The 23,284-nt window shown below is 35.6% G+C and overlaps 2 protein-coding genes across 2 annotated transcripts; one reads left to right on the top strand and one right to left on the bottom strand.

Annotated features, from left to right (window-relative positions):
* Window positions 1-426: 426 nt before the first annotated feature.
* On the top strand, window positions 427-9,551 carry ptpn2b (protein tyrosine phosphatase non-receptor type 2b). The gene is made up of 7 exons (XM_082186793.1): window positions 427-631; window positions 1,602-1,739; window positions 1,876-2,085; window positions 2,317-2,478; window positions 2,578-2,774; window positions 4,521-4,622; window positions 8,856-9,551. Exons 1-7 carry the CDS (start codon window positions 569-571, stop codon window positions 8,878-8,880), a joined length of 897 nt encoding a protein of 298 aa, XP_082042919.1. The 5' UTR covers window positions 427-568; the 3' UTR covers window positions 8,881-9,551.
* Window positions 9,552-10,886: 1,335 nt separating this feature from the next.
* psmg2 (proteasome (prosome, macropain) assembly chaperone 2) lies at window positions 10,887-16,552 on the bottom strand. Its single transcript, XM_082186805.1, has 7 exons — window positions 16,359-16,552; window positions 16,059-16,230; window positions 15,898-15,956; window positions 14,903-15,021; window positions 14,374-14,547; window positions 14,177-14,297; window positions 10,887-11,111 (listed from the first exon to the last, which is right to left on the bottom strand). Exons 1-7 carry the CDS (start codon window positions 16,413-16,415, stop codon window positions 11,031-11,033), a joined length of 783 nt encoding a protein of 260 aa, XP_082042931.1. The 5' UTR covers window positions 16,416-16,552; the 3' UTR covers window positions 10,887-11,030.
* Between the last annotated feature and the right edge of the window lie 6,732 nt (window positions 16,553-23,284).

Raw genomic sequence — 23,284 nt, 5'->3', positions numbered from 1 at the left:
CATTGTATAGATACAGCAATTGTTTCAGCTGCACACCAGTATGGCGGTATTTGAAATGTCATCTTAAGAAAGCCCTGAAAAAATATAAAGTTGGGTTCATATTGCTTAAAGGGATAGTTCACCAAAAAATTCAAATTTGGTCATTCTTTCCTCACCCTCAAGTTGTTTCAAACTTGTATGAATTTCTTTATGTGGAACCTAAAAAGGATATTTTGAAAAATGTCTAAAACCAAACAGTTTATGGGTCCCATTGACTTCCCCCATTGTATCTTTTTCCCCCATACTATGGAAGTCAATGGGGTCCATCAACTGTTTGGTTACCGAAGTTCTTTAAAATATCATCTTTTGTGTTCAACAGAAGAAAGAAATTCATACAGGTTTGGAACAACTTGAGGGTGAGTAAATGATGACGGAATTTTCATTTTTGGGTGAACTATACCTTTAAGGAGCTATTACATAAACCATACTCTTGTGACCATTGTGGCCCATCCCTTCTTCTTTTCAAACTTTGTGTGTGTTTCTCTAATTTCAGGGTCCTCTGAGAAACACCTGTGGTCACTTTTGGCTGATGATCTGGGAGCAGAAGACCAAAGCAGTTATCATGCTCAACAGAGTAATAGAAAAAGGCTCGGTAAACATCATTGATCTAAACTTTTTCTCTTTGAAAGCACCACGCTTTCAGCCTCCACACTCATTCATACAACAATAAAATGTTAAATCTTAATTCATATTAAAGAACTAAGACAATAGAGATACTGCAGAAGATATAGCGCTGTTAAGACTATTAAAACTAGTTTTCTAAAATTGAAATGAAACATAAATATTAGATGAACAAATTTAATAAAAAATAAGAAATAATGCCTTGACAACCAACAACCAAATAATGTTACAGCTGAATTGCCATCCTGTTTATTTTTGTATGACATTGAGGTATTTTAAATAACACTTTATTAGAAATGAGTCTATGCGCAGTTTGAGTGGGTTGGTGGCATTTTAAACATGTAGTGTTTTCCTTTTATACTATTAATATGTATATTTCACAATAGGATAATATGACAGATATTTTAGAAAAGCCTAACTTTAAGAATCTTTAGTTGTTGTTTTTTTTCAGATCTGGTCATTTAAAAAAAAAAAAAAAAAAAATGTAATTCATACATTTTATAATTACTATGATTTAATGGCTAAATGATGAACTGATTTAAAATTATCTTTTTTTTTTTTTACTTTCTGAATGCAAAGATTATCATCATTTTTTTGTGCATCAATTAGCACATACATTTTAACTGGATTTTTATCTTCGACTCATATCATTTTTATTTGTCATTGCCCTAATAATCACTGTATATTCTGTGATAAATGCTGTTAGTGGGTGTGTAACTGAAACTCTTTATAAATGGCAAATCCTAATTTTGGAACATTCTAATTTTGGCCAGTTAACTCAAATAACTATCACATGTTCATTTGTTTTTGGACATAGTAGACCCTCTTTTAGGTTTTAAAACAATTTTTATATCAGGACATTTTTACCACTTGATTTAAATAAAAGAAATGTTCTAAATCTGCTTCTACATTTCATTATTTCCACACGTTCCGTAATGCAGGAAAAGTGTGCACAATATTGGCCGACACAAGAAGAACGAGAGATGTCCTTCCGTGACACACGCTTTGTGGTAACACTAGTGTCAGAGGACGTCAAGTCATATTACACCACTAGAGTGCTGGAACTCCAGAATGCAAATGTAAGTTTCTCACATTGACCACTTAAAATCACATTCATGCTCACAGAATGCTTTTTCTATCAGATTCTTTTGCAATTCTAATATCTTATACTTTTCTTGTCTGTTTTTTTATTTATTATTAATTGTATCCACTTAGACGGGGGAGAGAAGAGAGATTTATCACTTTCATTATACCACATGGCCTGATTTTGGCGTCCCAGAATCCCCAGCCAGCTTTCTGAATTTCCTGCTTAAGGTGAGAGAATCTGGTTCCATCGGGATGGACCATGGTCCAGCAGTGGTCCACTGCAGTGCAGGAATTGGGCGATCTGGAACGTTCTCTCTGGTAGACACTTGTCTTGTCTTGGTGAGTTGGATCTCTAAAACTAGGAGCCTACAGGATTTTAACTATCACGTTTTTTTGTGAGTCTCATGATTAGACAACATATATGCGATGGTGGTGCCACATCATAAGTTATACTCTGCGGTATTATATTCTCATGAGTTTGGAGTATATATTGTTATTTTTTCCATTTGTCTCCCGCTCAGACTTAGAGTTAATTAACCACTGCTTTTCCTCTATCAATGATGTGTTCAGATGGACAAGAGAAAAGACCCAATGGAGGTGGACATCAAAAAGATTCTTTTAGAAATGAGGAAGTATCGGATGGGTTTGATTCAGACCCCCGACCAGCTGCGTTTCTCATACATGGCTGTTCTGGAAGGTGCCAAGTACATTATGGGAGACTCCTCTGTGCAGGCATGTCATCACCAGTATTTTAAACAGAATCACCAGTAACTGGTCCCTGGACTAGACTTACTGTGTTTGTGTTTATGACTTTTTTATGGCTGTGTGCAGAAACAATGGCGAGAGCTCTCTAGAGAAGACCAGGAGCCCCTATCTGAGTCTCCCCCGCCGCCTCAGCCTCCTAAATGCACAGAACGCTACAATGGCAGCAAGCTGTCTCGTCTGGAGGATGGGATGGACTCAAAAACAAGCAAGAAAACAGGCCTGGAGACCCCCAATAAAGAACCAGACAGAGATGCTCGAACAATGTATGTAACAAGACGTTGTATATTCTTGATTTAACAAAGTTTTTCCAAACTGCATGTGGCCAAAAAGGAATCAGCAAGCATGATTTCAGATTCTGGATTTGGTTGCCAAATGAATCCCAGGATTATTGTACCATTTTAATGTTTTAGAATGGTTAGATTACTGATTTCCTTGTATAATTGGATAAATCTTACAAAATCTGTCAAGATTCTCAAGAACATGTCAAGGTCATATTTCACCACAAAAAAGGACTAAGAAATATAATTTAGCTTTAAGAAAACAAGGCATATTAGACCATTTACTTTTTTGCGTTGTTCATGAGGTTTTTTTCAAGACAAGCACATTTCCCACCAAACTTTAATTTGATTTTAATTAATATAATTTGAAAAATATTTATTTTATTAAAACCTTTTATACATTGTGGTATTACTTAAAAATAATACTACGTTATTACTTTAAATCAATGTATTACAATTATTTTAATTTACTATAAAAATGTTTAGTGTAAAACTTTCATACTAAAAGCTATAAATTACAGTATCTGGAGGCATTTGCAAAATGTGCTTATTCAAACAGATTTGGCATACCATGTCAAAAAATATGCCTGGGCCAGTGCAGATGCGTTGGATGGGTTTATTATAAGCGAGACGTTCGCATTCGCTAGACAGTGTTTAGCATACTCAATTGCTTACTCATGACACATGGCAATACAGCTAAAAGTATTCCTAATATGTTGGACATTTTATTGAAAGTAGTCTATACCTGTTGAGAGATGCCTTCACAAACACCCGTAAAGAGCTGTATTTGTGATGTTTGAGAGTTGGGGAGGCGCAGTAGCGGTTCGCAAAATTAGCTGTATTTTTGTAATTCCGCTAGGTGCCACTGGTGTCACAGAAACTACATATTCACCTTTATTTTCTTTGTGCTAAAAATGTTACTTATTTATTTTTTCCTTTTGATTTTGGGGTAAATTGTGAACTAGACTAGATTTCCGTGAGATTCACCAAATTTGTGTCCTAAATTAATAATTGAAACTTAAGGCGGCCGCACACCGGACGCGCAGCTCAGCGCCGCGCCGCGCCACGTCTAGGACAACTGTCACCTGAAAATCCGATAACATCAGCAATTTTCTGATTTCTGTAAATAAATATAAAACTAAATGTATATTGCAGCACAGGGTGAGGTCCGTATATATATTAACTACGATTTGAGACACATACATGTAAATTTAATATAAAACTATGTAAATGGCGCTCTGTGGCGCGGCAGGATTTTGAACACGGTCCTGAGCCGCCGCGGACAGACGCCGAAAGGCGCCGCCGGTGTGTGTACTCTCATAGAGAATAGTGTGTTCGAATTTAAAAGACGTGGCGCTGCGCGGCGCGCCGCTGAGCTGCGCGTCCGGTGTGCGACCCCCTTTAAGGCGAACACCATGAAGTCTTATCTCTTCCATATCCATATTTAGGTTTTGTCCAAACAACATGCAGCCACAAGCAACATGCAACAAGTCATTGTCACTTGCTCTGTTTTACTTTTTCATTTCTGTTGTCGTGCTGGGGAGCCCTGCCTACTGGGGAATGCCATTAGTCTAAAATCTCACTCCACATCTATTTTCTATTTTAAACGTCTATTATATTCTGATGATAGAAAAAATACTTTTTACTGGAAATGAGACTTGCCTAGTACCTTGTTAGAATGCTGTTAAAACACTACATTGTCATGTTATATTCACTCTTTTCTCTCTTCAGTGGTCACAAAAGACCAAGAGATGAGAAAATGTCCAACCCCATCCAGAAGACTCAGAAACAGACAAAACCCAGGATCAACGACCCTGATAAGAAAAGAAAAAGGTGAAACTGTCTGTCTGGAAGGAATGTGATTTTTATTATGCTCTGCTTTTCACTGACTCCCTGAACAATTTCAGCATGTCTGATCATGTGTATGTAATGTCATATAATCCCACAGATCTTCAACCCACTCAGTTCTCATAATGTCATTTGGTATTTCGTGTCTAAGATGCAGGTGGCCTTACTAGACTTAAGTTACTATTTAGTCTTTTGGGACATTCAGAGACCAAGCCTTTTGCAGACTCATGTCACAAAATATCTCTGTTGTATTATGATTTAACAGCACCTGCAGAAACAGCTGTTCTTTACTCTGTTTGATATGTGGCATCTGCCCAGGAGAGATTTGAGTGGTGATTTTGTGTGCCTTTGTAATGTCTGTGTGTGCCAGAACTTACTGTAATATGTGAGTCCAACTGGCATCACTGATAATACTATTATATTTATAATATCTTCATATAATAATAAATTGTACAGACGTGTTGGCCAATATGATAGCAGATAATTATTTTGGATTATTTATTTTGTATAAATTTACAATATCCACCTTCATAAATTGGTGAGTAGGACAGATCTCTTGACAGAAGACGGCAAGATTTCAGATTTGAGTAGGCTAGTGGGATGCTGATGGAATCAGACTGAGCTAATCTGATGGCCTATTTAAAAAAACTACGATTTTTTTGCATTGTGACATTTTCATGACAAGCAGATTCTCCCTTAAATGCTCATTATTGTAATACACTGTAATACAATGTTTTCGTGTAATAAAATTAATTTCAGTATAACAAATACTACTATGATCTTTACTTATAACTGTACTTTACAAATGTATTATTGCGTTTAAAATACATCATTACTTACATGTTAAAGTTAGATTTTTTTTTACATTACACTAATGATAATTTGGGGGGAAATGTAAAAATACAAGAAACTGGTTTTAAAAATAGTCTTAATTTTCTTTAGTTAACATGTCATTTCTTATTTTTAGATTCAGCCCTCAGCAATTTTGTAAGTGTAAAGAGGTCATATGGGGTCAGGTCAGCGTTGTGTTGAGGCTTGTTTGTGTCTTATATTATGGTTTCAGTCTGGGCTGTATTTGCTGTACGTGACACAGCGAGTGCTGCCCTGTTGGGAATCAATGAGGCAGCAACGGCGCATCTGCAGGATTTTTGTACAAAACAAGCTTGACCGGGCTCCTCAAATTCCCCAGGCTGTACGTGAGAGCCAGACACGAGCCTTGTGTGCTGTGACATGCTGGTTTGGAGCTTGCTGCTGTTCTTATGGCCGTGGCTGTTGGCGTTTTAAGACTGAGCTTCAGCATGGTGTGATGTTTTTGCTTTTTTCCTCAGATTTAGACATTCGCCTTTACTACTTTTAAAGAGATTTAAACCAAATGTAAACAAAAACTTAAGGCTTTTGAGGGCCATAGATTTGTGTTGAGCTTAAACCTGATGGTTCTTCTATATTGAAATGTGGCAGAGTTCTTTAGCTCTTCGCACAGCTTCAGTGCAATATTTCTCAAATTTTGTGGGTGTGTGGTTTGCGTGCAGCACTGGTATGTTTCTGCAGACTGAGCTGAGAGTGTGTTTTGCTTGGTTAATTGTGTGTCACTCAAGTAGATTTTATTTCTTTACTTTTCTTGTATAATGAAATACTTTTGTTTAATTCTGCCATTCTGAGTCTGACCAAAAAAGATGCATGTATAACAATCATAAAACTTCCCTCACTCACACATTCATGCCCCCTTTATCACACTCAGGTTTGCAATATTTTATTTATCACATCATTGGAATTGCAACAACTGTGAAATGAACCCACTAATTATTTGTCATTGGATGGATAAATAAATACCAGTGGATAAATATTTGTATCAGTCAGATGGCTAAAGATAGACAAAATAGTCTTAACCAGTGATTCTCAACCAGGGGACAACTTTCCTTGAAAAATTATTTAAATTGTAGTTATATTAATATAATATTTATTAAAATTCTTAAAAACGCTAAAAATAAAGTTGGACAACAATAACATAATTTTGAGTTATTTTTTTTTAGCAAAAGGGGTGAAAAAGGAGCAGGGAACAATATACCAATATTGAATGTAATTTTGTCACAGTAATAAGAGCTTGGTCCTTATTGGTTGTTAATGCCCCTTCTGCATGTTGGGATATTAACTACCATTTATTTCCTAATAGACTGTCAATCAGTGGCAGATATTGCATATATATATTGAATGTGCTATTTAAAGGGATCACCCAAAAAATGAAAATTCTGTCATTTACTCTGGCAGCAGAAATGTATTGCCACAAGAATTTATATCATGGAACACATTTGAAGGTTAGCCGCGGAATGCATGCAAATATTATGTCAGTCTGATGTCGTATTTCATTTACACATGATAAAAGCTGCATAGTCACCTCTACGGTTGCGTTTACACTGCAAGTCTTAATGCACAGATCTAGATCTTTTGACCATATCCGAATTTTATTTTGGTCCTGCCTGTTTATGTTCACTTTAGATACGACTGGTATCCGATATCTGTGTTTACATTAATCCCCGCCAAAAATGATTCTGTTGTTGATCGTTTTACTATGCGACATTATTGACCCTCAGGTTTTGAATGGCCATGCTATTAAAATGATTTATATAATTCATGTTGGGTAGTACCATGATTATTTGCCAGTATGGGTAAGTTAAAAGCTGTCATAGATGTTTGTAGTACAAAATCTGACTGAATGGATATAGACCGGAAAATAACAGTAATTAAAAATTGTAAAGATCTAGAATTCTGAAGTGAAATAAAGTGGGGGGGGGTAAGATTACATTTATTATCAAATTAATTAACGAGAGAGAGAGAGATTGAGTGTGAATTATCTGCGTCTGTACAGCATCTCTATGGCCCTGGTATTAAGATGTGTCTTGGTCGATCAGATCATAAGTGGATGATTAGCAGATCACCTGCTAAATACAGGTGTGAAGAGGGGTTAGAACGTTTTGAGCTTGCCCACTTTCGACCACTTGCAGAGGTAGTCGAAAACGCGTTAGACTGGATTGCTTTTGTAGTTTAGATGGACATAAAAGTCCACATACTCTTCGCGTACTGACCTAATGCGTAAACATTGCAGGAAGCGCGCTAACCAGACGAGATTTAAACTTTGTCGGCTGAAGAGCCATGTTTTATTTGAAGACAAAAAACGTACCAAGCACAATGTTCTCTGACCATTCCAGATTTCTAACACGCACTCACAGCATTCAGTGTGGGCTTGTGGCTATCAGAGCAGTCTTAATGTTTTTCCATCGTCTACACAAAATGTGTTTATGTGTAAATTAGGTGTGCTTATTATATCGATCTATTCTATCTAAATAAGCCCATACATTTAACTGCCCATAGACCCTCCCCTTGAAGAAATCAGGACAGAAGTGGTCGAAAGTGGATAAAAGAGACAGATTAAGACATGTGTAAACAGGAATGTCTCTCCCTCGTCGTCTTGTGATCCGATCGACCAAAATGCATCTTAATACCAGGTGTAAACCTCTAGTATGTAATAGAGAAACTGTGAGTTTAATTACAAAAACAGTGAGGTTATCATCGTGTTGCTGAGAAATATAATGTAGCTTTCAGTAGCGAAAGTGCTTTATTTATCAAATTCACAAGGCAGTTTCTATGCTCCTGAATATTTCTGTGTGTGTGCAATTTCTTAACTATATATAAACTTTCCTCCTCAATAAAAAAGCAGTTTTGTGCAAGTGCATAGAGGCACGTCTGCTTCATTATGACATTAAAAAGATATCGTTGTGGGCAAATATGTCGCCTTCGCCTTGTGGTAGCTTGGAATTTGTAGGAGAATCGGATATACGTGTTTAGACGTAGGTCATATGTCCAGAACGAATGCGAAAAAAGCAGATCTCGAGCGGATTTTTGTGTTTATACGTGTCTGATATGTTTTTTTGTTTTGTTTTTTGTGCCAGTGTAATCGCAGCCTAATACTGGGTTGTAAAACCTGCTTCAGATTTTAGATTATTTCGTTTGACCGCCTGGTATTTTTGGAACTTCCCATTAGGGAACAACAAGAACTCAGCTAAAGTTCTTCTTTGTGTTCCATAGATGAAAGTCATGCAGGTTTAGAACAAAATGAGGGCGAGTAAATGTTTCATTTTCATTTTTGGGTGAGGAAACCCTTTTCAACATTGTGATTTGAAATATAATATATTTGACTTTGCATTCTGTGATTTATATTGACAGAGCAAGAACAACCAGTGACATCTAACTCCATGGCAACCTCTGCAAGAGATCTCCATCCCGTAGTCCTCTCCCATCCACCCCTATGTTTTTAAAAGCTGTTTACAGCATGAACTCCTCAAGAAGGTTTCTCCACTCCGAACAACAGCACACACCAGCACTATATCAGTGGATGAAGCTCAATAATATCAAGAGGACAGCGCATCGCCATGGTTTGGATTTGGTTTTAATTTCATTGGACCTATTTTGTGTCTCTTTTTTTTATTTTATTTTATTTTTAGCTTTTTGTTTTGTTGGAAAAAGCAGCAGGATCTGAAATTGTTCTATGCATTTCTAATGCTGTTCACACATTGTATTTTTAGACAACTTTTTTTCAGAGGCAAAATGAAAAGCTCTATTTTTTTATATGAAATTACTTGAAATTTCCTATCATATCTTCAGGGCTGAATGCTCAAATTCAGTTTGTGAGATTGTTAGATGACGTCTTATGCTGAAGAGTGTTCACATTGTGTACATAGTGTACCTTATGAGATGTAAAAACAAAACAAAAAAAACAATTTGATAGTACAAAATGAGGATACATTGCATTTGGTTAAAACAAACAGACCAAACCAGCATTGTCTGATGTTGAAGAGTCTTAATTTTCTTTATCCAAGAGTAGCATCCATGAATAAAACTGCTATCATTTAGTTTCTGTAACGATGTGTTGCTTCATTCACTTTTTCCAGGCTGTCAACCACTGAGCTAATATTATTGCTCTTCTCTCTATAGACTTAAGCTGGCCATATTTTACAATAATATTCTGTTTTCCCTTACTGGTAGATCACTTTGTGTTTAGTGTGAAGGTAGATCTCATGAAGAAAGTCCAGTTCATAATTCACCCTGAAATAAAAATGTAGCCTTTTTTAAGACCATTAACTTTTTCACATGGTGACATTTTCGTGACAATTAAGCATGTTTTCCCCCAAATCCTCAATACTGTAATGTAGGAAAATATGCTATTGTTATTACTGTAAGATATTTGTTTTTGTTTTTTACTTAAACCAACAAATTCAGTAAAATATTCCTGTGAATATTCTTGAAAATGCCGTTTTCCACTTTTTCACATTACTATAATATGCTTAATTATGAAAATTTCGCAATGAGAGGAATCTTAATTGTAATTAAATAGACTAACATGATACATTTCTTGTTAATGTTTAAATACACTCTTTTAATGTTTTTGAAAGAAGTCTATTATGCTCACCAAGTCTGCATTTATTTGATCAAAAAAATGTATATTGTGAATTATTACAATTTAAAATAACTTTATTTGAATATGTTTAAAAACAATTTTCTCATGAATTTTCAGCAGCCATTACTCCAGTCACATCATGATCCTTCAGAAATCATTTTAATATGTGATTTGCTGCTCAAGAAACATTTATCAATGTTGAAAACCGTTGTGCTGCTTTTGTGTAAACTGTGATACATTTTTTCAGGATTAGTTGATGAATAGAAAGTTCAAAAGAACAGCATTTATTTTAAATATAAATCTTTTATAACCATGTCTTTCCTGTCACTTTTGATCAATTTCATTAAACTATATATTTTTTTCTATAAAGTAAAACACTTACTGCCCCCAAACAGTTGTATATGACCTGGATATTTCTTGACCATTTTTTTTATTTTTTATTAAACCCATAATATTTCATTTCCATCACTGTTCTATGAAGGTTTAAGACCGCAATGATGGGACATGACTTGACACTTTTACCATGGTAATTCTTGGTGCACCAACAATGAAAGCATTGTCAAACTATGTAGAAGGGCCTTTTAAATGTTTTCACTTTCTTCCCAGAAGGAACAGTGTGTCACAAGCGACTGGTCACAGCAGGTTTAGAACTGCGTCACATTACAAGAACTGCTACACTGCTGGGAAACTCAAGTGGAAGAGAGCCAGACCTATGCTGTCATCAACTGATGGGTGGAGAGATGAAAACAAAGTATCAGCATGACTAGCAATATAAGAAAAAAACGACACGGGACACACAATTTGGCAAAAATAATGTTCCGGGTTATTATTTCTGTTCTATTTCACTTATATTTACAAGCAAAATGTGTATTTAACGCTTTGTGCAGTTTGACAGTTCAACATCAGTGATTCATGTTATAAACGGATGATGTTTCAGCCACGCTTCAGAAGAGAAGCGGTGGGATCCCGCTGCCGAACAGCAGCTTCCATGAGGGAGGAACACGCCACTGCACTGAGCCCTGCGTCTAAGAGAAAACATCACATTAACAAAACAGCAACAATATCTATGCTAAGAAAAAAAACTTTCACTTCTGAAATTTTGAAACCACATCCTTGTAAGGTAATGTTCCATGCTCAACAAGTTTTGAAATTATCCAATGGTCGTTCTGCATGTTTTTCTTTTAGAATAACCAGATCCCATTTCCCTTAAGGTCCTTAAAGTCTCAAACTAAGTTTCATCAAATCAAAGGCCATAAAAAGTCTTAAATATGTTAAATGGTATAATAAAAGTATTACTTATTATTTCAAGAATTCTTAAATTTGGGGACAGAGAAAACAGGAATCGCGATATGGCTTAATGTGAGTTCAGTATATTTCAAAGTATACAGCCTTGTGGTTCGCGATCAATGAATAACCCACATTTATGCCAAGCGACTGTTCATGGTTTACTGTTGATTAATTATGACAAGGTTTACTTTTATGGTGTTTATATCATACCTGCAAACTTTTCACTTTACTGGCAGAGAATACATTTTCATTCTGCTGTTTTTGTTCAGATCAATGCAAAAAAACATTTTGTACGCAGCATACACGCACTGTTATAAATGTTAACTGGAATCAGGATAATAACGTGTGTTTGTGAGTGTAACATCCCTGTTCCTTAAGGGTTAGTTTACCCCAAAAATTGTAATTATCCCATGATTTACTCACCCTCAAGCCATCCTAGGTGTATATGAGGTGTATCTTCTTTCAGACGAACACAATTGGAGTTACATTAAAAAATATCATTGCTCTTCCAAACTTCATAATGGTAGTGAATGGCAGTCCTGATTTTGAAGTCCAAAAAAGCACATCCATCCATCATAAAAGTAATCCATACGACTCCAGGGGGTTAATAAAGGCCTTCTGAAGCAAAGCGATGAGTTTTTGTCAAAAGAAATATCCATATTTAAAACCATATAAACTAAAATAACTAGCTTCCGGCAGACGGCCTACGTAAGTCAACTTACGCCAAAAGAGTAACTTCTGACGCGATGTATGGCGTATGATGTAGGAGTAGCGTATGCTTTGACGCCTCTTGCGGTTCAAACTAATTGGGCTGGGCAACAAACTCAAGCTCCTCTTCTCTTATATCAAAAATCCTCAGACATTTCTCTTTAAAAATTCTCCTTTTAGACTCCTAATTCTTGACCGGTGTTTTGTTTTGCTCTGTCTTCCGCGTTCATCGATACGTCATGCGTCAGGTACGGTACTCTCTCGCCGTAAATCGATGCAAACGGCCGGCTGTCGGAAGCGATTTATAGTTATAAATATGGATATTTTTCTAACACAAACGCATTGCTTTGCTTCAGAAGGCTTTTATTAACCCTCCTGGAGTCGTATGGATTACTTTTATGCTGGATGGATGCTCTTTTTTTTTTGGACTTCAAATTCAAAACCCCCATTCACTACCATTATAAAGCTTGGAAAATTATAAATTATAAAGCTTTATTTTTTTAAATCTCCGACTGTGTTCGTCTGAAAGAAGATAGTCATATAGGATGGCTTGAGGGTGAGTAAATCATGGGATAACTTTCATTTTTGGTCTAGGTTTGATTTAGGTTCATTATTTTATGAAACTTTTTATTTTTGTCAAAACCTATTTGAACTGTAAAGTTGAATTGTGAAAGAATTGTGTTTTTTTACAGTCATTTTAGGGTTTCATATTTTACCATAGACATTGCCCTACTCCACTCATCAGGGTTCCCGCGGGGTCTTAAAAAGTCTTAAAAAGTCTAAAATTCTGAACTTTAAATTTAAGGCCTTAAAATGTCTTAAAAACAGCCAGATTTTGATCCGTGGTCTTAAATTTCATTTAGTCAGGTCTAAAAAAGGTCTCGCCAACAGGCCGTTCACATATCACATCTTTTGCGCGCTCAAGTTCGTTCAAATGTAGGCGCGCGCGCCCTCGTAATTGAAGTGACGCACTCGTTTTTTTCCAGGCGCAGCGAGATAAAAAAAAATCTCAACTCTTCAGAATGCCGCAAACGCACCGCAGGTCATGTGACAAGAACCAACCAATCAGCTTCGCCCCTTTCCGTAACAACATTGAAAGCTCACTCAACTGGAAGGATGCGGGTGCACCCAAACACTACGGGTGTTTTTCTCTTCTCCGTAAATAAATCTTGAAGCAGAGCTACAGCAAGCGTTTCTCGCCGGTGGAAATCCATTAGCCACTAAAACTTCTTTGTCATTGTGGAGAGCGCAGTGCATGGTTGCATTGCAACGACAGACGCCACGGGAAAATCCGACCGAATTTTACTATTAATAATAAAAGATAAGCTAAAGTGCATTGTAAATGTCAGTAATTTATCTTTTTATAAAAAATTATTTAAAGTCTGAAATATGTGAGGTTTATCTTTTTATAAAAACAACTTTTCTGTCTAAACTTTATTTGAACTTGTACATGTTAGTATATAACATGTTGCAAGACACTTTTAAAATGTGGCTATCATTTTTAATGGTATTATTTTAATGTTTATGTAAACAAAAAGTGCATATTGATGCTAATTTTATTTGTTATTTGCTGGTTTTCGACATTGTGTAGTATTAGTACTTTTTGAACAGGATTCTGTGATCACCGTGGTCATTTTTGTCACTATAATCATTGAAATGAAATGTTCATGCCATTTCATCTCTAGTTATGATCAACTATGATCAACTAAAATCAACTAATTATGTGTTTTTTACAGTATAATATGCATAGTACAATTTGACACACGTTGTTGGGTGTGGAAGGTTACTAATCGTTTTATCTGTAAATTAAATTAAAGTTTTTTCAATTACTTAATTCATTGAAATAAAATGAATTCTTTGATTTGAATTTTTTTTTTTGGTAGGTCTTAAATTTCAAACTTTATGGTCGTAAAAGGTCTTAAAAAGGTCTTAAATTTGACTTGCTGAAACCTGCAAGAACCCTGACTCATACAGTATTTTATTTGTGCAGGTCTTAAAAAAGGTCTTAATAAGCCTTAAATTTACCCGATTTACCAGATACCCTGTTTGTTTCATCAGCATTATTCAGATTCACTATATTCTCTCACACACTTACAGGTTTTTCCAGCAGATGGAGCCAGTCATTGAGATGGTTGATGAGAGCAAAAGCATCAGGGACGTTGTCCCCTTCTGAGCAGAAGATCAGCACTACTGCCATAGGGATGTCCTCTGTGCAGCTGAAAGACAACAAACTCCATTGGCCGAATTCACGATTGTAGATCTGATCATTTTACGATTTATGACCGTTTTTACCAGTCTGTGTAAAGGGCTTTGGTCACTCCTCCTCCAGGAATGTAGAGCCGCTGCTCTGAGTCGGAGATCTCAGGGAACACGCTGATTCTCTCCATCTCCCTCCAGCCCAGCTCCTCCACCCGCTGGCCCTCCTCCTTCTGCAGAGACGGGCTCAGCAGGTACCGCAGAGGAGTGCTGCTCAACAAGAAGACACAAGCATTTAAATACGACGATACAAAAACATTTTAACATCTGGTGTTTTTAGTGGATGTCTGAAGTCAGTTCTCCTGAGGTTCACACAGGTGTAAAGAATCATCTTCTAAAGTCTGAAGCACAATACATTTGTATAGTATATCGTTTCATCATTTAAAACATGTTTTCATTGAAAAATAAAAAAGTGCGTGTGTGCTACCTTAAAATGCATGGCGTGAGGTTTGAAAATTGTTATCTATTATAATGATATCAAAGATAAGAAAATTAATTTAATAATACAATGACGTTTATACAATTTTGTGTACATTCTATCTATCTGTCCTCACGGTTTCATTACCCATGAAGCTGTTGGTCGTCTCTCTGATAAGCGTGACTGCTGGAAAGCAGCACACTTCTGAGGAATCCACTACTCTTGATCCAGGAAACAATCAGCTTTCGGAATGATCTGACCTTTGTCTAAAATTAACAGTAAACAGCAAAGAGTCATGTGCAAGTGAAATAAAATAAAAATGTATCTGTGATATATCAGCCAATATTTGGCATTTTATAATTAGCGACATCAGCTGAAAAAAAATTCATAAGTGTTAGAATCGGTACTTTTATTTTGGCAGCATTAGGATTTTTTTGACAGCACTGAGATGGCACAGGAGCTCTGGTTCTCCGTCTGCATAAGTTTACTGTCTTTGTTTAACAGTTCAGTCTGATAAATTATTAAACAGAAATAATTTATTAGAAAGAATGTTAAAGTAAACAGTATATGAAAAATTGTTCATCAAGTACAATTTATTTTCATATTATTTCTAATTATATACATGATTAAACTGAATAAACAGTTGATTAAAAGTATAAACCAATTATTTATATATATATATATATATATATATATATATATATATATATATATATATATATGTGTGTGTGTGTGTGTATATATATATATATATATATATATATATATATATATGTGTTGATATATTCATTTGATTTAAATAAATGTATTAAAATAAATTAATATAGTACTATAATACTATAGTGAGTTAAAGACGTAATGATGTAACATAATAGGAAATGAACATTTTCCAAATTATACTTTAAATAGTTATAATATAAAATGTTCACAGTATTAATGGTGTCTTTATACATGAAAATATATAGCTGCGTTTAAAATTTTAGGATTGGGTCCCTCGCACAAAGATAGTAATACTTGAGGGTCCGTGGCATCTGAAACTGCTCTAAGATACTTGCATCAGCCATCAAAAACTCCATATCGGTCAACTACTAAATTGTAAACCTTCAACAAAGTGTAAACTTGTGTAAATGCACACCACTAACCTGGATGATGGGTGTTCTTATCTGCAGGACAGCCAGCTTTAAGTCACTGTGGGAGTAAACTGCACAGACACATTGTTCACAACATCAGACACTGTACATGCAAGAGATGGTGGTGTAAGAAAAAATGATTCTCATGAATTAAAGCTATTATATCCCATTACCCTCTGCACTGGTGCTGAGCTGGGCAGCATCCTCAGTGGATGTGGCATACGGGTTGTTCCCAACCATGGGAATCAGACAGTCCGTATGGAAATATCCCACTCTGGGCATATTTAACGTTGAGATGATGAGATCCACGGCGAGCTGTCCCACGTTTCCAACAGATACTGCAGGCTATGCACAAGAAAAACAATTATAAGTAGCTCCATGTTTGATAAGTGCAGCATACAGAGGATCACATGTGTTTGTTTGTGTGATGATGATGAAGCTGAAATACTAATGAAGGCAAATACTTTACTTACCATTATCAACGTAAAGCCTTTAAAAGATGGAGCTACATCCCCCGCCGAAATGAACATTTTTAAAACGTTTATATCTAATTTAGAAGATAAATTCAGATGAATTGCAGTGGATCTGTAGAGATTTTTACTTTCAATTTCTTGCGCTGTGATAAAGGACCTGACATTACTGCGTCATGCCTCACCAGGACACCCTGGCCTGATGCCTGAACAAAAACAATCAAAACTACTCATTTGCGCGAAGTGTATTTTTTGACGTGTACTTTTTACAGTTTTAAGGACGTAAAAGAATGTAACATACATAATGATATAAAAAAAAATGTATCAGACCTTAAGAGACATTCATTTGTCCGTTACAATCATTTATTGAGACAGAAACATGTCAAAATAAAAGTCTTTAGCCAACAAATTTACCAGCTAAACAATATTTCTTATCTTATTCTTCTTCTTATTATTGTTGTTTTTGTTGTTGTTGTTGTTGTTGTTAATTAGCATTGTTATTATTATTATTATAAATATTGCGTAAACTTTACGCTTTGTAATAGAGGTCCTGAAACTGCTGTTTATTTACACTGCTCATTTGAAAGATGTAATTTTATTTTCAAATATATTAATAAACAATTTAATTAGGCTAAATAATATACTAAAATAATGAAAAATGAAGATTTTTTTAAAAATATGGGGGTATTAGGGGGAGTACTACTATAGTTATATCAGAAACTTACTGCTGAAGCTCTGTTCAACATGAATGACCAGAAGATGACGCTAGACTCTTATAGAAATTAGAGGGGGAAAAAGATTTGCCATGTCCTGTGTTAGTCTTATGAGTATGATGCTGGATCATGAGATTCAAATAAAATTCAGAAGAACATTGTGTGTCAATCACTTTAAGTCGTTGGCAAATGAAAAACAACAGAGATGAAATAGCAGAGACGAAAATAACTGATAGTTGAAAAAAAAAATCTATTTCAGTAAACTCAATATAATATCAGGCTGAAGATGGTAGGCCTACTCGTGATAATGCAATATCCCTGAGCCAATGGCTATGAAACTTACAAAACACAATAACAGTGACTTTTCTGCAGGGATATTCAAAAATATGATGTTTCACACATGACAATGCAAGAAATCAATACAGTCATCAGCCTCAGCCAAAGGCTTTCATTGAATAAAGCTTTCAGTCCAGCAGAGAAATATAATCGCTACAAGCTAAACACTAAATAATTCTCTGAATGTACTTTTATAACCAACAAGAGCACGCCTGTGAATTACAGACATGGAGACTCAATCGTATGTCATCTTCAGCTAATTATTGAATATTTATGTGTCTGCACTAGTTTACACAAATTACACTTGTAACAAACCTTTTTCTTTTGTCTTTGGTCACGTAATTACATGGACTGAATTGGAGACATAATTTTCCTGTATTTTTCTTTTTCTTTTTTTAATGAAAGAAAGCCATTCTTCTGTGCTTTAATTGTTTTTCATTATATTCTCTCTCTTTTTTTTTTCTTTTTTTTTTGTACTGTAACAAGTTTCTACAATAGTGCCTGATGGCCAATTTTAACAGATATTTATGTAAGATCTTTTCTTTTTTTCTTTTTTTTGCTGTAGAAATGACTTTAGAGAAGTAGAGCACACTTTGTGAACATCTTAAAGAACCATTTAATTCATATTTATTTTAATTTATCAATTATTTTATTATAAAGTTTAACTTTTAGTATTTTGCAGTGTTATTTAGCATCATTGCAATAGGCCTACTGTTTTTTATATATGTTTTGAAATAGTTTTAATTTTTGTATTTTCTTGTATTATTCTAATTAGTTAAAGTTTTAGTAATTGTGTTGTGTTTTTGTCATTTTTATTGCTTTTTAGAAAAATATGTCTATATAGTTTTTATTAATTTTTTACTTGAGTTTTAGTTATTTTAGTACATCAAGTAGTTAAGCTATATGAAAATGAGAAATGGTGCTCTGGCAAATACCTGAAATAAAAGGGTTTTTTTATATTTTATTTTATTTCAGTTAACATTTCTATTATTTTAAGCCACGAAAATTTTTTTAACCCTGGTATTTTTTGACAAAATAGTTTAGTATTTTTTTGACCGTTTCCCATAGATGGAAAATAGATTTCACTGAAGCTACTTCAGTTTATTTTGTAATTTACCACAACTGGAATGCTGTATTGATAAATGAGCTTTCACTGAAAGCCTTTCAGGATCAGAACTATCAGTTTCACAAAGATTAGTCTTAATGCAAATTCTTGTTTAAACTAAGCAGCAGCTTTTTCAGGGTGTGTACTGTACATCTCCAAGGGTCAGGAGCATTAGAGCTGATTATCTGCATGATGAAAATAGTGTGCCTGCCAGTTAACCTCATTTAGGGTCACCACTCACCAGCACGATTTGGTCGAACTTTCCTATGCAGGTCCAGTTCTCACAAATGCTCAGTTTTATGATTTTATATATATTCTCTGCTTTTGTGTGTGTGTGTGTGTGTGTGTGTGTGTGTGTGTGTGTGTGTGTGTGTGTGTGTGTGTGTGTGTGTGTGTGTGTGTGTGTGTGTGTGTGTGTGTGTGTGTGTGTGTGTGTGTGTGTGTGTGTGTGTGTGTGTGTGTGTGTGTGTGTGTGTGTGTGTGTGTGTGTGTGTGTTCAAGGACATAAACAGCAGACTTCACCTGTGAGCTATCTATAGATCATTAGATAATGACCAGACTTAAAACAAAACCCCTCTGTTCACATGCACTGCAGTCGTAACACAGCATTTAATTATTTCATTATATCAAAGTCACGATGTCCAGCACAATAATTCAATCAGTGTTCAGAGACCACAAACACACACATTCAAATAATTTTTGCTGTAACCTGTCAGAAATTTAAATGCCAGGTTTAATTCGATTAATTTAACCAAATGTGCACAATGCGTTTAGTTTGAAATTATGATTTGAGAATTGTGAATGGCTGTGTAAAACTTTTCCCAAAAACACTAAAAAGTATAGCTAATGGTAATACTTTTTAGGTCTTTAAATGTCTAACTAACATTTAAATGAATCATCTGATACTTTTTGTGACACTTAATGCGTACACACATGTTTTACACTGTACTTATATTTAAGAAATCCCTGCATGTAATTACAGCTGTAATATCTGTAATTACACTGCTGACCCTTACCTTACCCTTTAACCCACCCTTAAACCAACCCATACCACCTGTCCCTAACTTAACCTTAGTGAGAAAAAGTATTTTGCAATACAACATGAACACAGTTAGCTAACAACAGTTGTACCTAACAATTAATATTTATTTTTTTATGTGTGTATGTATGTATGTAAGTAATTTATAAATTTATAAATTTATAAATTTATAAATTTATAAATTTATAAATTTATAAATTTATTCATTCATTCATTCATTCATTCTTTATTCAACCAGGTTAAAAACTCATTGAGAGTAAAATCCCTTTTACAAGAGTGACCTGGTCAAGAAAGCAGCAACAATAATATAAACATACAAATACACATCAAAACAGAAAAACACAATCAAAGACACAGCAGCAATTTACCAAAGGATAAAACACATAGGGCCCTATTTTAACCCTCTACTGCATGAATTTTGATGACACATGATAAAAATTATTTCACATCATTTCCTGGCTCATTTGGGAACATTTTATTGATTTATTGAAAAATGTCCCTCCCCCAACCCCCCCCACCCCAAAATATTTTTTTGTTGCCTGAGGGCAACGTTATGCAACAATGGTAAAGAATCATAGAGAAAATGATCATTATACAATTCTCAGAGAGCAATACAAAAATAAAAAAAATTATTAAAAAATGTCAAGAAATCATTTAAGTAAAAAGGGAAAAACACTTGAAACACATCAATATACTTGATTTGATACAGACATAGGTTTGTATCATGTAGTGCATCATGTCATATCATGTACTTCATGTATCCTAATCAACCCCATATACACTACTGTATAATGACAAAAGTATTGGGACCCCTCCAAATCATTGAATTCAGGTGTTCCAATCACTTCCATGGCCACAGTTGTTTAAAATCAAGAACCTAGGCATACAGATGCTTCAACAAACACTCTCAGGAGCTCAGTGAATTCAAGCGCGGTGATAGGTTGCCACCTGTGCAATAAGTCCATTCGTGATATTTCCTCACTACAAAATATTCCACGGTCAACTGTTAGTGGTATTATAACAAAGTGGAAGCAATTGGGAACAACAGCAACTAGGCCACAGAGTGGGGTCAGTACATGCTGAGGCGCACAGAAGTCGCCAACTTTCTGCAGAGTCAATAGCTACAGACCTCCAAACTTTGTAGAGAGCTTCATGGAATGGGTTTCCATGGCTGAGCAGCTGCTTCAAAGCCTTACATCACCAAGTGCAATGCAAAGTGTGGGATGCAGTGGTGTAAAGCACGCCGCCACTGGACTCTGGAGTGACCAATCACGCTTCTCTGACTGGCAATCCAATGGACGAGTCTGGGTTTGGCAGGAAAACGGTACTTGCCTGACTGCATTGTGCCAAGTGTAAAGTTTTGTAGAGGGGGGATTATGGTGTGGGGTTGTTTGGTGGAGGGGGGATTATGGTGTGGGGTTGTTTGGTGGAGGGGGGATTATGGTGTGGGGTTGTTTTTCAGGGGTTGGGCTTTGCCCCTTAGGTCCAGTGAAAGGAACTCCTAATGCTTTAGCATACCAAGACAATTTGGACAATTTCATGCTCCCAACTTTGTGGGAACAGTTTGTAGATGGCCCCTTTCTGTTCTAACATGACTGTGGATGCTGCACATTAGTGTCACTTTGGTGACTTTGGGTGTTCCTGTGCACCCAGGAACCCTACATCTTCCCTACTTGTAACACATTATTTGCCATTGTGAGGTATTGTCCAAGACATCCTTGAAAAGTACCCCTTATCGCATAACGTTGCCCTGAGGCAACAAAAAGAAAAACTGAATTTGTGAACATGCAAAATAAAAAGAAATTCACAAAACCTGCCAAAAGGCTTCTCTACACCTTCATACACACACACATATTTTTTATGTACAGTTCATGTCATTTTAAATATGATTACTAAAGCAAATAATCTTGCTTTCATCTCACACCATGTGCTCATGTGTCAGAAAAGGACGTCCCGCCTTCAAATGGTGCTTGATAGTGACTCCCAAACCTTATTGGACTGTTCTTTGATACTTTTTCAAACATTCTAATTGGTTGCAATCATTTAAAGAAAAATTTACTGAACACAGGGCTTAAGAAAACTTTCCGTTGCCTGGGGGCAACGCTATGCAGTAGAGGGTTAACGATCTAAGCACATGGGTAGTGGTGGAACGGATCATTTACGTTTTTTTAACCACGGATCAGATCATTTTTCGGATCAGCAAAAAACGAAATATATATATATATAAAGAGGGTCTCTAGCTGGAGCTTGTAGCAGGAGAGTTTGGCTAGCTTTAGCAGTTTGCCCCTGCTTATGGCAAAGAATATGTTTCTTCATTAAAGGTCATTCAAAAGTACCCTTTTTTCCACAGACACATTGCATTTATGGGGTGATTGGCTCAAGAAAACCAGTATGTGGAACTGAGTGCCCATAAGCAAAGATAGCACGTGCAAGTCATGTAGGCCTATGGGTGACACTTCCACTGAAATAAATATAGGGAAGATATTTCTTAGTATTACAGACAGGTGGATCTCTGGACCCGGTTTTTACATCGGACAGTTGGTGACCCAACACAAAATTGTGAATTTTATAAAGGTAAACAAAATGTCTTAAATACATGAAGTTCCAACACTGTAAAAAAAAAATGACATCCCCAAGTCAAACATTTCTAGTGACTGGTCACATCTAAATTTTTCAATTAGTCTGACGTATTATTTCTCATTGAGCCAATGTTAACAGACTATTGCAACAAGAATTACACTTGGGCCAATTAAAAAATTTAGATGTGACCATGCAGTCACTAGAAAATTTTGACTTGGAGAGGTTAGAAATGTTTCACAGTGAAGTGCCCACTTATCACCAGTCTATGGTTCAAACTAAAACATTTTAGGAAAATCGACATCAATTTATGAAGTCAGCTTATGATGTTCTCTCAAATTTTTTATATTGACAATTCAACATTCAAGATAACTTGAGTGAAATGAGTGAATGCAACTAGAGAAAGACAACTGCAAAAGTGGAGGAAATGGGCGAAAAGTCTATTAAGCCCCGCCTCTTTGAAACAAAATTTTGAACATGGCTTTCAGAGTTTAGATTTCTGTTGGAGATGTATACAAATTAGTGCATATTTAATTAGATAATGCCTCATTTACACATAAAACATTTCAGAAAACATTTTACTAATACAAATATTTTTTTGCAATTCTATGTAATCAATAAACTGGGCAAGTATGATAATATCTATTTTTTACCCTGTTCACCCGGGGTGCTTGCCTTAAGCGGACTTCTTTTTAACAAGAGGAGCCTAGATCTCTTTCTGAATAGCTCCACCTGTCTGCTTACACACAACCTGCAAGCATCACTTGGGTCACACAACTTAATCCTGCACAATTGTGTGCCTTTTTTTTTGGCAGCTATAGCTCTCTCTGGCTATTAGCCTGGAGCTCAGCATGCAGTAACAGTGACCTTCGCAGTGCAATGTTCTTTTTACTGATTCGTCTTATTTTTGCATCTGTTTCAAAAGTGTGATCATGATCAAAACATTGATTGACATTTTTAAGAATTACATTTTGGGGTGTTACAGATGTGATTACAGATGTAGATATATAGATATATATAATGTGCGAAGTTGGTGGGCGCTAAAGTGTTTTTTTTTTGCCACTATTTGCTTGTTTTGATTCTCTGTTGGACAATTCTTTGCAGAATCATGGGGCATGTAGTTTTATTTTGGGAACCTGTTTGTTGCACTCTAATGGCC

This window comes from Leuciscus leuciscus, assembly GCF_965113295.1.
Source record: "Leuciscus leuciscus genome assembly, chromosome: 12".
NCBI lineage: Eukaryota > Metazoa > Chordata > Actinopteri > Cypriniformes > Leuciscidae > Leuciscus > Leuciscus leuciscus.
This window is presented reverse-complemented; position numbering and strand designations above follow the sequence as displayed.